At 38.6% G+C, this 12,760-nt stretch overlaps 1 protein-coding gene across 11 annotated transcripts in view; it reads left to right on the forward strand.

Moving 5' to 3' along the window:
- Window positions 1-12,760, forward strand: part of spen (spen family transcriptional repressor) — a 93,461-nt gene that overhangs the window by 58,957 nt on the left and 21,744 nt on the right. For 5 of the 11 annotated variants that reach the window (XM_078238971.1, XM_078238976.1, XM_078238980.1 and 2 more), the window contains 5 exons: window positions 1,801-1,961; window positions 4,237-4,437; window positions 5,397-5,548; window positions 9,533-9,730; window positions 11,344-11,457. In XM_078238971.1, the coding sequence (XP_078095097.1) occupies window positions 1,801-1,961; window positions 4,237-4,437; window positions 5,397-5,548; window positions 9,533-9,730; window positions 11,344-11,457 (826 nt within the window). The remainder of the gene's footprint in view (window positions 1-1,800; window positions 1,962-4,236; window positions 4,438-5,396; window positions 5,549-9,532; window positions 9,731-11,343; window positions 11,458-12,760) is intronic. The other 6 variants (XM_078238973.1, XM_078238974.1, XM_078238977.1 and 3 more) reach the window with 4 other exon arrangements.

The following is a 12,760-nucleotide window of genomic DNA, read 5'->3' on the forward strand; positions in this document are numbered from 1 at the left end:
CTGGCCACAAAATGGTTCTCGCCAATAATGCAAATCAGAATTTTGGCCTCTTGCACCATTTTCCAGCTCGCCATGCCAATCGATGGGCACGGCAAGCTGGTAAAATTGTGCCCAATATGTCTACAGTAATTTTCATTTAGTGTGCGTGATTCTGATATTTTTTGTTTGAAGTGCAGTATTTGACATTGGGGAGCTCCCTGGAAGGAGAAATAACATCAACACAGCGTCATTGATGCAGTCCTTCAATTACCTTATTTTATTCAGCCGCCTGTTGGACCCTATTGTTCCTCTAGCCTAATTAATTTGCTCTTCTCCATCCCTAATTAATGTTACAATTTTAAAACAATGCCAAATGTAGTTATATGAAAAACAAGAAAATTAAGCAAAAAGCTCTTTGACACCTATGGGGTTGTCCTTTTCATAATCAAAGTAAATTCTACTCCATTGTTCGTATTCTGAGCGAAAGATGTGTATTCCCTGAACCTGAAAGATAATTAACTAAATCCCCATAACATACATTCAATTACACATCTTTGCTATTCAACCCTGCTCTGCTGTCCTTAACATGTATGATTCAACCCCCTATCTTCCACAAATTGTCATTTTAACAGTTGTGACTGTAGAATATTATCTCAGTCTACTTGTCTCTAGTCTCCAACCTTTGTACCAACCAGATATTTGTCTATCTCCTTTTTGAAGAAACTGATTAACACAATATCAACAGCTTTTGTTAGTAGTCAGTTTCACCTGTCAGATACTTCAATATGTTTGTGGTTTATTTATTTTTATCCTGTGCCCTCAAGTTGTACATGGACAGTGTAGGTCGAACAGTCCTTGCATATTTACATTCCTGTGCTTCAGCATTTTGAGGATTTCCCACACTTGAAAAGTGTTGAATTTACTGGCTTATAGCTTCTAAACTATTTTTGACTACATTGGTTAGCATTTCTTATCATCCATTCCAAGTGCAATTAAAAGAAAAGAATGTTAGCTGGTCACCGAGGTATTAAGAATTATTAATTTGAATAAATTATGAAGTCCCAATGCTAGAACTGTCATGTTGCATGTGATTCATATAATCAATGTGTTGTACCTAAGTGCAAAGATGATTTGCACGAAGGGAATTCATAAGGATGCCACAATATATTTTTGCGCTCCTTAAACACAAGGGTTGCATACTTTTGAAGACACACTATGAGAGTATTAAATGTGGAAAGCCATTCCAGTCGTTGAATAATATTGATGTAGAATCCAGCAAGCTTTGTTTTACAGGTAATATTTATTGATCTCTTGTAATCAGGTATTATAGTTCGAAAAATTATTGCAACCCCTATTTTAGAGGTGAACCTTTGAGAATGGGACTTCTGTTTCAAGATAGTAATACACATATACATGTGTAATATGCATTTATGTATGTGATAATGTTACATAGTGTATTTTACCCCATCTGTTGTCTCCCTGCATTAGACATAATTTGTATCTGAGTTGGTAGGCAACCTATTTGTAGAACATGGTTGACACTACTCAAAATGTGACTGTAAGAGGCCATAAATTAGTTTTTAATTAGTGTCAGGCCTCTTCATAGCACCAGGATTGGGATTGTAAGAAAACTAATAGTTTAATATTCTTTACTTCACACCCATGGTAGAAACATTCTCATGTATACTGTTTTTGTACGGCACATGGCTTCGTTATCCTCATTGTACTAAAAAGGAGTTCCATGATTTGCATTTATGACTCTATATCAAGGGGTACAGTTAGTCAATTCAATCTTCTAACCAGTGGCCTTTTTTTTTGCAGTAGTGATTCTAGCAGCAGTTCCAGTGATGAATCTCCAGCAAGATCAGTGCAGTCCGCTGCAGTCCCTGCACCGCCAGTCCAACTCCCAACACCTGTAGAAAAGGATGAACCACGTAAGAGCTATGGAATCAAAGTCCAAAATTTGCCAGTCCGCTCTACTGGTGAGTAAATGCACCATTTAAGAGATTTGATCTGTTGGGAATTGGTTTCTTCCACTTATGCTCAAATAGACATGGCACTCAGTTTCTGGAATACATCTGACAAATTTGAAAAAATACTAAGAGATTGCTTGGCACGCAACATCAAATACTTCTCTTTTCAATAATAGAAGTTGGATTTTAGGGAATGCTGGAAAGTTAAATTTAGAAATCATTTATGCAATGTTTAGCATATATAAAGTTCATTGTATGACATTAACGGCATTTTAATTTCAGACAGAAATTGATTTCAGTTTTTAAACATGTCATTTTAATCCAATTTAAATTAACAGATGGCAGCTTCTCTGCTATTTATATTCAGTGTGACCTCTTCAATCCTTTATGTGAAAATTGAAAAATCTACTGATTTGGATATCATTTCTTGAGAAAAAAATAAGGCAACCTAAATTTGATTGAAATGGTAGGGGGAAGAAGAAAAAGAGATTTTGCAATTTGTATGTGGAAACCAGTGTGAATAAAAGCATATTCGACTTGTCTAATGTGCTCTGGTGACAAACACGAATGAAAAAGAAAATCAAGGATTAGTGCAGCACAGTGGTTCGCACTGCTGCCTCACAGTGCCAGGGACCCGGGTTCAATTCTAGTCTGGGGTGACCGTGTGGAGTTTGTATGTTCTCCCTGTGTTTGTATGGGTTTCCTCCAGGTGATTCAGTTTTCCCCCACAGTCCAAAGAGGTGCAAGTTGGGTGGATTGGCCCCTTAGTGTCCCAAGATGTGTAGTGATTGGTTGAAAACATTTCCCAATCCATACATCAATTTTTTCTCTTGATTGTTGCAGGCATACAATGGAAAATTAGAAGTGACACCAGGACAGTATGTTGGGATGTGTCATTATGAATACATTAGGCAGGAACACACTGCCTATAATGGTCTGGCAATCAATGAATAGATGAATTACAGAGGTCACAGTCACAATTTTAATTCCTCTCTATGTATAGTTAGCTGATCTTATCCTGGTGGCCACAGGTGATCTACAGTCCATCCCAGAATCACCATGTTGGGGAAGGGGAAAAGGACAGTATTTCCTGGTCCTGATTCTTGGCTAATACCTTTATTTGAAATACATGTATGAATATTGGGTGAGGGTGGAAACAGGTGATGACCCCATTATTGATAGGCTTGCCAGCACTTGCTTTCTGAGGTGCACTTAGGAAATGGCTATTTGCACAAGTCCTCGAGATCACCCATAGCCTTGTACCCCAGTGAGGAATAAATACCTTGTGGCGTGGAGAGGAAAAAGTTAGCAGGAAATGTAGAAAGAAAAAATAGTACATATATTTCAAATGTAGTGCACTTAAAACAATAATTGCTATTTGTTTACTTTTTGTTTCCTGTTTACATGCATTTCAATAGCACTATCAATTTTACAAAACTGAAAAGTGTGAAGCTAGCAAATTTAAACTCAAAAATTGCTCAAACTTTATATAATGATTAGACTTGATTTTTCTGTAAATGCTGAAAGCTCAGAATTCTATCCCTAAGACAGTTACTGTTTAGCTGAACACTTTTAATTTCACAGCCTAGAATACATTTCTTTCTTCCTGGAACAATTTATTTAAGAAAAACGTTAGGCAGTGAGAAACTTAAGACATGCATTCATCAGCGATATAAATATTTTCTGAATGAATTTAAATTGTAAATATTTGGGTCAACAGCTATGTATAGAAGTTAGGATGGGAGCTCATAAAGTTGATCTTTACTACTTTTCAACAGGAACTCTAATGGGAGCTGTCTGCTTTGTTTAATCCAGGAACAACACTTTTTACAATCTCCCAGTTAGCCATAATTCTTTTTGGAGATCTGGATCCTCACTACACTTAAACTCTTTGTATTTCTTAACTCTTCCAACTTTTAATAACACTTATTGAAGAGAATAGAAGAGATCTGGCTTGGAATTGAGGAAAGTTCAGCAGTTATAATTATTGGTCACATGTAGCAAATTAAATTCTCTTTTGGACATTCCGTCCAGCTTCCCTTCCAATTAGTTTCACATAGATGGTCATTGTCTGCTGCCTGCAGCAATGTCCAATGCTCACCCTTCTCTCAGATTTTGGTAGCTCTCAGCTGACAATCCCTGAAAGCCAAGAGGAGTCTTCTATCCCATTTCAGAAGAGTGTGCTTGAAATTGGAAATCATTTGTTGATTATTCACGAAATTGGAGACAAATATCTTGCATCACATGAATACTTTTCACTGAAACCTTTCAATTTTTCTTTTAGACACAAGCCTTAAAGATGGTCTTTTCCATGAATTTAAGAAATATGGGAAAGTAACATCTGTGCAAATCCATGGTGCGTCTGAAGAACGCTATGGTCTTGTATTCTTTCGACAACAGGAAGACCAAGAGAAGGCTATGAATGCATCAAAGGGGAAGTTATTTTTTGGAATGCAGATTGAAGTTACTGCGTGGACAGGCCCAGGTATGTGTTTACTGAGCAGCGGCACAGTTTGAGTGTAAAGATGTGGTACTGCAATCCAAATCATGGCAAAGGCTTGGTGAAAATAAGGAATATCTGTTTTAAATTAATTATATCCTCAAAATGTTTTTGGATTTACATAGCATTTGTACATTGTCTGCTATCTTGCTGAAGAGATGAGAAGTACATTGACTTAAGATTAATGTTACTCAAGACTGCTGTTGTTGCAACCCATGGGAGCATCTTGCAGAAGGACCATTCTCTGGTGCACCTCAGGGTGATGGGATGTGGATATGTGTTCATGATTCGCTACATATTGTGCTCCTGGTTTCAATCCTGGCTTAATAAGAAAATTATTACTTAAACTGGATGGGTTGAAGAAATGTAGAAATAATGTTCTATTGAACTGTGGTATCTATAATTCTGAAAGATTTTCATTTGCCTTATGCATTCTGCAACAAGTATGCATTTCCTTACTTTCTCATACTTGACATAAAAAGTAAAGGAAGTAGCTCTCGAGTCTATGCTCCAGCAACATTTCATGGCATGGGAGGATGTTAATGGTGCTTCAGATACATGCAAAACATAAAAGATCTGCCATGAACCACAGACGAAGGTGACAGGCCTACAAATGATCCACAATTTATATTGCAAGCACCAGTGATTTGGATGACTTCTGTGAATCTTAACTTTATTTTACTTCCTGAAATCTACTATAAAATTCGAGTCGGTTAGTCTATTCGATAAATGTATGGCAGAGTATTATCTAGTGAATGACACCTTTGTTGCTGAAATGATTGAGGACTGGAGAAAGTTAGCAGTAGACTGCATGACCACACTGAAGTAATCTTTTAAGTATGTATTTAACATATAGTCAAATTGAAGATAATTTGAAAAATAAGCATAATGTTCTGGTGACATAATATGTTTTCGAATTTTTTTTTGTTTGGGACCCCTTGCAGAAACGGAAAGCGAGAATGAATTTCGACCACTGGATGACCGAATAGATGAGTTTCATCCCAAGGCTACAAGAACGTTATTTATTGGGAATCTAGAGAAAACCACAACCTATGGAGATCTTCGAAACATCTTTGAACGCTTTGGAGAGATTGTGGTATGTACACTGCTTGGATTGGTAATTATTGAGGTGACAGGATTTCATCATTTTTGAAACCTTTCAACTGGAAGTGTAACTTATTTAAAGCTGTATGTTTTTTAAGGCATCCATATTCCACATTTTGGTTATCCTTCAACTTGATTATCTTTCAGAATTTTTGCAGCACGAGATCTTGTGTAAAATATGCCATTGTACAACTGACTTGTATTTCATATCTTTGTCTCTTGGGTGAATAACCTACGTTTGTTGTTTATTTTGTATTTGTCTTCATTCCAATTACCTAATTACCATCCTGGGGGTGGGTCAAGATGATGTGCTTGACAATGGGAGAATGAAACTCCGTCAACTCTGGCAGACTCCAGATACCTGAGCTAGGCAGGTCAGCAATATTCCAGGGCATTGTTGAGGATTTCTCAAGCAGCCTGATTTGTTAATTGGATCTGGAGGGTAAAAGAAACAGTTGGGACTGTGAAGGGATTTAACCACAAAGGGTCCAGGAACCAATACAGGTGAGTGAGGAGCAGGCAGATGGATGGAATAGGACTTGGTATAGGAAAGCATATGGGCAGCAGAGGTTGAAGGGACTGTGTTAATTTTGTTTTATCCTTTCACACAAAATGGATTCTATCAAATACTAATGACCACCAACTCTCAGGCATACCTTCCTACCTTGTCCTTGCCCTGGACCATGACTCCACTACTGCACATCAAGCCATCAGGGTTGTCATAGACCTAATCTCCTCTGGAGATCCTCCATCCACAGCTTTGCACCATATAGTCTCCCAATCCTGAACAGCTCACTTCTACCTCTTTTCCAAAATCAACAAACAGAATTGTCCAGACAGATCCATTGTTTTAGACTATATCTACCCCATTGAATAAATTTCTTCCCATCTTGATTCTGTTGTTCTCTTCTTGATTCTGTTCTTGATTCTAGGGTGGCATAGTGGTTAGCACTGCTGCCTCACAGCACCAGGGACCTGGGTTTGATTCCCGGCTTGGGTCGCTGTCTGTGCAGAGTCTGCAGGTTCTCCCCGTGTCTGCATGGGTTTCCTCCGGGTGCTCTGGTTTCCTTCCACAGTCTGAAAGACGTGCTGGTTAGGTGCATTGGCCATGCTAAATTCTCCTTCAGTGTTCCCGAACAGGTGCCGGAGTGTGGTGACTAGGGGATTTTCACAGTCACTTCATATAGTGTTAATGTAAGCCAACTTGTGACACTAATAAAATAAACTTAAACTATTTTTTCTCCCCTTGTCAAGTCTCTTTTTATCTCCATTTATGATTCTTCTGATACCCGACATCATTTCAACATCATTTACAGTTTCCTGGCCCGAACTGCCACCTCTTCACTATGAATGTCCAATTCCTCTACATCTCCATCCCCCAGCAGGATGGGCTGAGGGCTCTCTGCTTCTTTCTTGAGCAGAAGCCCAAACAGTCCCCACCTACCACCACCCTACTCCACCTGGCTTGCATTGTTCTCTCATTGAACAATTTCTCGTTTAAATTATCTCATTTCCTCTGAATAAAAGATGTGGCTTTGGGTACCCGATTAAGCCCTATTTATGCCTGTCTTTTTGTGTTGTATGTGAAACATTGTTTCAGTCCTACAACTCTTTTTCTGGAATCATGGTGCTGCCTGCTCTCTTTGGAACTAGAAAAATAATCAGTTTTATTTCTTTTCACCCTTCTTTCATATTCAAATGGTACATCGCCAATACTTCTATTCCCTTCCTTGACTTCTCGCTTTTCATTTCTGGGGATAGACAACCTTTTGGGATTCATTACAAACTCACTAACCCCCACAACTAGCTGGACTACACTTGCTCACACCCTGCTTCCTGTAAGGACTTCATCCATTCTCCTAGTTTCTCCATCTCTGTTGCATCTGTTTTGATGATGCTACATTTCATAATGGCACTTCCAACATGCCTTCCTTTCTCCCCAACTGTGGTTGATAGTGCCCTCAACTGTGTCTGACCCATTTCCCATACTTCTGCCCTCACCACATTCCCTCCATCCCAGAACCACACTAGTGTTCCTTCTGTTCTCATTAGCCACCCCACCCCCCCCCCCCCCCATCTTTGTATTCAAAGGATTATCCTTTGCCTTTTCTGTCATCTCCAGCATGATGCTACCACCAAATACATCTTCCCATCCCTTCCCCCGTCAGCATTCCAAAGGGACTGCTCCCTCTGTGGTGCACACTCTGCCACCAGCAACACCTCAAACCTTCCCAAGGTACCTCACCTTTCCATGCAGGAGGTGTAATACCTGCCCCTCTACCTCCTCACTCCTCATTGTCCAAAGCCCCAAACACACTTTCAGGTGAAGCAGCAATTTACTTCTTTCAATTTAGTCTGCACTGTTTGCTGCTCACAGTGCGGTCTCATTTACATTAGGGAGACCAAATGCAGACTGGATGACCATTTTTTGAATGCCTCCACTCAAGTCAGCAAGCATGACTCCAATCTTCCAGTTACTTGCTATTTCAATTCATCATCTTGCTCTCATGCTCCTGTTTCTGCCTTTAGCCTACTAGAGTGCCCAGTGAAGCTCAACACAAGCTGGAGGAACAGCATCTCATCTTCCAGTAGGGCACTTTACAGCCTTCTGGATTCAACATTGAGCTAGACAACTTCAGACCATGATCCCTGTCCTCCATTTTGAATTTTGTTTTTGCCAAGTCCCACTTTGTATCTTGTTTTTGCTTTCAGACTGAGTTGACCTTTATTCTGCTATTAATGTCTATTCTAGAACTGTGCTTTATTTCTTTAGTGAAGCACGACAACTCCCTTTGCCTTTTGTTCCATGACATCTTTGGAATTTAATCTCTCCCACCCTCTAACCTATCTCTGACCTTCCCTTTGGTTGCATCTGACTCTCTCCCCTTTTTCAACAGCATAAAACCCATCACATTTCTACCTCTCCAGTTCTGAAGAAATCATATTGGACTGGAAACATTAACTCTCAGGTGCTTCCAGACCTGTCTAGTTTTCCCAGCACTTTCTATTTTTATTACTAATGACAGCCGACTTGGTACAGTTTGCTGCATTAAAACTGGAAGCATAATTTGCAAACTGAATTGCACAGAATGTAAAATGTTCTATTTCCAAATGATAGCAGAAGTGCCAAATGCATCAAAGAATTGAAGTAAAAACAGAAAATGCTGGAAAATCTCAGCAGGTCTGACAGCATCCATGGGGAGAGAATAGAGCCAACGTTTCAAGTCTAGATGACCATTCGTCAGAGCTCTGGCTCTATTCTCTCCCCACAGATGCTGTCGAACCTGCTGAGATTTTCCAGCATTTTCTGTTTTTCTTTCAGATCCCAGCATCCTCGGTATTTTGCTTTTATCAAAGAATTGAAGTAGTTTGAAATGGAGGCCTAACTGGTGCTATGTTTTTGACATAAGTTAATGCACCACCATCCATGAGGAGTAATGAGGCTGAGTAATGAACAAGATAGAGGGTGGGATTTTACTCCCCTCGCAGCAGGACCTTATGCACCTGCTGTTGTCAACAGGGTTTCCTGTTAAACGCAACCCTCACCACTGGGAAACCCGCAGCGGGGTGCACCATCAGCGGGATCGTAAGATCCTGCTGGCATAATGGTAGCAAGATTTTGGCGATAGTAACTATACTCTCCAGGCAGGTGTCTCGAAACTTGTGGACATGATTCCCGCTTGTGATTCAGATGTAGCACTGCATTTCCTCAAGTAACAGTCTCATTTTCTTCTCTGTGCTCCCTCAGACCCTAATGCAAATGACAATGGATTAATGTGATACTTCACATTCACATAAAAAAAAATACTTTGAACTAAAATTTAAATACTACATTCACTCCCCTATTTATTTTAATGGGGAAAGCAAAAAGAAGAAAACAATTACAACAGAAGTCTTTGAAATTCGGCAAGAATGTGTTTTTTGTGATGAGGCACAGTCAAAAGGTCCATGTTATTTTTTTTATTTGAAATGACAGGATATTGACATCAAGAAGGTAAATGGGGTTCCTCAATACGCCTTCCTACAGTACTGTGACATTGCAAGTGTCTGCAAAGCCATCAAGAAAATGGACGGAGAGTACTTAGGAAATAATCGGCTCAAGGTCAGGAAGGAGAAATACAGTCATTTGCTTATCAGGAATATTCACTTATCAGGAATTCACAGTGAAATATTAGTAAGAATTTTCTGTTGAACAATTTCTTGTATACTGTTTTTTGTTGTAACTTTACTTTTGTAATATTCCCCTCTGTTTTCTTGAGTTACATCTCTCTTTCCTCCCTCCAAGTTTAATATTGTTCTCCTTGGCATGTTAGGTAGAATGTCCAACCTGCAGAGGTGTTTCTGTGGATGTAATCAGTGCCACTTTTGGTCGTCCAACCTGGGCTGTGATTGAGCAGTGTGTGAAGGCAAGCATCACTGTTCTTCTCTCAGATGGGGTTGAGACATGCAAAGTTGAACTGAGCTCTGGGAGAAGCCCAAGTGCAATTGTTACCTGAAACTGGTCTCTCCTGATTGAAAATTCATTGATCTAGGTTGTAGTATTGGTCTGCTCTACTTTCCTCTTCCCTGCAAATTATTTTTCACCCACATGTCATCCTGCAGCTAATGTAACAACCTTGGCAAATGAATTTCACCCGGACATCACCGATTGAAACACCTGCATAATTTGTAATGTGCTAGAGTGATCCCACTAAATTCATGCTTCAGTTCCTCACTTGCATTTGGAAAATTGCTTTTTTCCTTAACTGGTACTTAATTGGCTGAAATTGGGAACTCACTATGTGGAGAATCATAGAGAAAGAATCCATGTTCCTCAACATGATGCAGTGACCTTTCATGCATTTTTGTAGCTAGAATTGAAAACTAAGATTTCATCAATGTGATGTACATTTTGCATTTCTCTAACTGGTGAACCCGGGTACGGGGAAAATTGTAAGAATATGTAAGGAATTATCTTATACAGACTACAAGTTAGGCTATAATTCTGCTAATATGGAATCTATACAGAGCACTTGCTTAATAAAAACGTCAGCGAACTTTCAGTCAGACCAAATGCATATGATAGGCAGAGACCAAAAATAATAATTGATTTTTCAATAACTAATTAACAATAGTAATCATGTAATCTTTGAAGTAGAATTGATTACAAAAACAATTTGAGTGATCCCCTTAGCATTGTTGTATTTGTGTAAATGTCTACTTCTTATCCTGCTGGAACTATATTGGTCTTCTGTACAAATGTAAAAATGTTTTCAGATCAGACTGTTGTATGTTAGTGTTTCAGGATATTTTGTCCTGGAGTTATTGAACATGGGTTTGTGTCAATATTTTGTGAGCAATTAATTCAGCTCTGGTGGATAGGAAAAAGGCACCTCCAAATGGAATGAGGGAAATTTGGAATGTTTTCCCAATCAACTCATGCACTTCCTAAAGACCAGTTCCAGAAGAACGTTGAAAGGCTGGGCTCTGTTTCAGCTGTTAAATAATGAATGATCCAAAGATACCTGAAATGAAGTGAAATGAATAAGATGTTCACAGAACAATTTAAATTATTTATAGAGTTGCATCATGTTTCTATACCAATTATCTCCTTTGAAAAATTTCATATAGTTTATTCTGTGTTACAGTGAAGACTAGTAGTAGTAGTTGTAAATTTTGGGGATGTCAGTTAAGTAGATTTTGTTAAACATTTGTGAAAATCTTTAATCCTACTTAGCTCTATTGTATTCAGGTCAGTGAGTTTTGTTACAGTTAAAATACACCTATTCTCTCTCTCTCTTTCTTCAGCTGGGTTTTGGAAAGAGCATGCCAACTAACTGTGTGTGGCTGGATGGTCTGTCTTCAAACATTACTGAACAATACTTATCCAGACATTTCTGTCGTTATGGACCTGTGCTCAAAGTAAGTGTCTTGTTGCACACATTCACTTACATTTCACTACTTATTAACAGCTGGCAGCAAAATAATTTTTCATAATTTTTCCAATTTATCTTTGCAAATTCAATAACTAATAGGGTTTTGAGAAAATTTACGATTTCAATTTTCCTCTCCAAAATACTCCAATACATTTCATGTTCTGATGAGACAAAATGGCATCTAATACATAGTTGTGGACATACTGATCTGGTTAGTTTTCAACTTTATATACTAAGAACCTACCATGAAAAATGGCATTTTAATCATAGGACTTGAATATGATCTCTTTGAATGAGTTTACAATTCTTCTTTGAAATACTTCAATTCCATTATCAGATTATATTTGTTTCCTAAGGCAGTTTAAACATTAGATCGCTGAAAATGGATTCATCTGTCAGCCTCTGTGATGTCACCCTCAAAACAGTCTATTTCATAATGTTTTTATCCTCCGCATTTCAAAAAAGAACAGTACAAATACTCAGAATCTGAAATGAAAACAGAAGACATTGGAAATGCAGCAGTTCAGTGCAGATCCTTTCTCTGAGCTCAATTTTTATGAAGGCTCCCAATGAAGCATTGAGCTGTCTTTTCTCTTTCAGATGCTGACTGACTGATTATCTATTTCCAACAATTCTGTTGGTTTTACCAAAAAGTAATCTAGGTCCTCCTAGGAAAATGAACTTGTGGAGCTGCTTGTCATCCATCCATTTCATAGTTTGAAGTGGGTATGTGGAACTGAATGCTGAACTTTAATGTTGGCAATAAAGAGCCACTGTTCACGCTATAATTTGTGTTGGGTGATGCCAAAGGGTCATGGTCTTGGCTATCAGCATTGTAAGTTTTAAAATTGACTGTTGGAACAACAATAATCACCTAATGATTCTAAATAGTTTATAAAAATGATATAGAAGTGAATAACTAGCACGTGATTCAGAAATTTATTTTTCACTTCAACTGCTCAACGGTCTGATAAGACCAATTGCACAACATAGCATTCTCTATATCTATGACCCTTCTATCGACCTGCCATTTACTATATCACTCTCTGATACATTTCCTCTCTAATGACAGATTTTGTTACAGGGTCCTCACTGATGCACCAAGCTGTATAAAGCATGCGTTTTTATTGTACACCCTTCACTGTCATCTCTATTGATGATACCTCTGATAGCACACTCTATTTATGTCTCTCTTGCTTTCAGACAAATTATATCAAACTCCATTTCAGTAACTTGTCCCTTCTCCTGATGACACATTTGTATGGATCCCCAAGACAGTGCTCTAGAGG

Source organism: Mustelus asterias, chromosome 22, assembly GCF_964213995.1.
Source record: "Mustelus asterias chromosome 22, sMusAst1.hap1.1, whole genome shotgun sequence".
Lineage (NCBI taxonomy): Eukaryota > Metazoa > Chordata > Chondrichthyes > Carcharhiniformes > Triakidae > Mustelus > Mustelus asterias.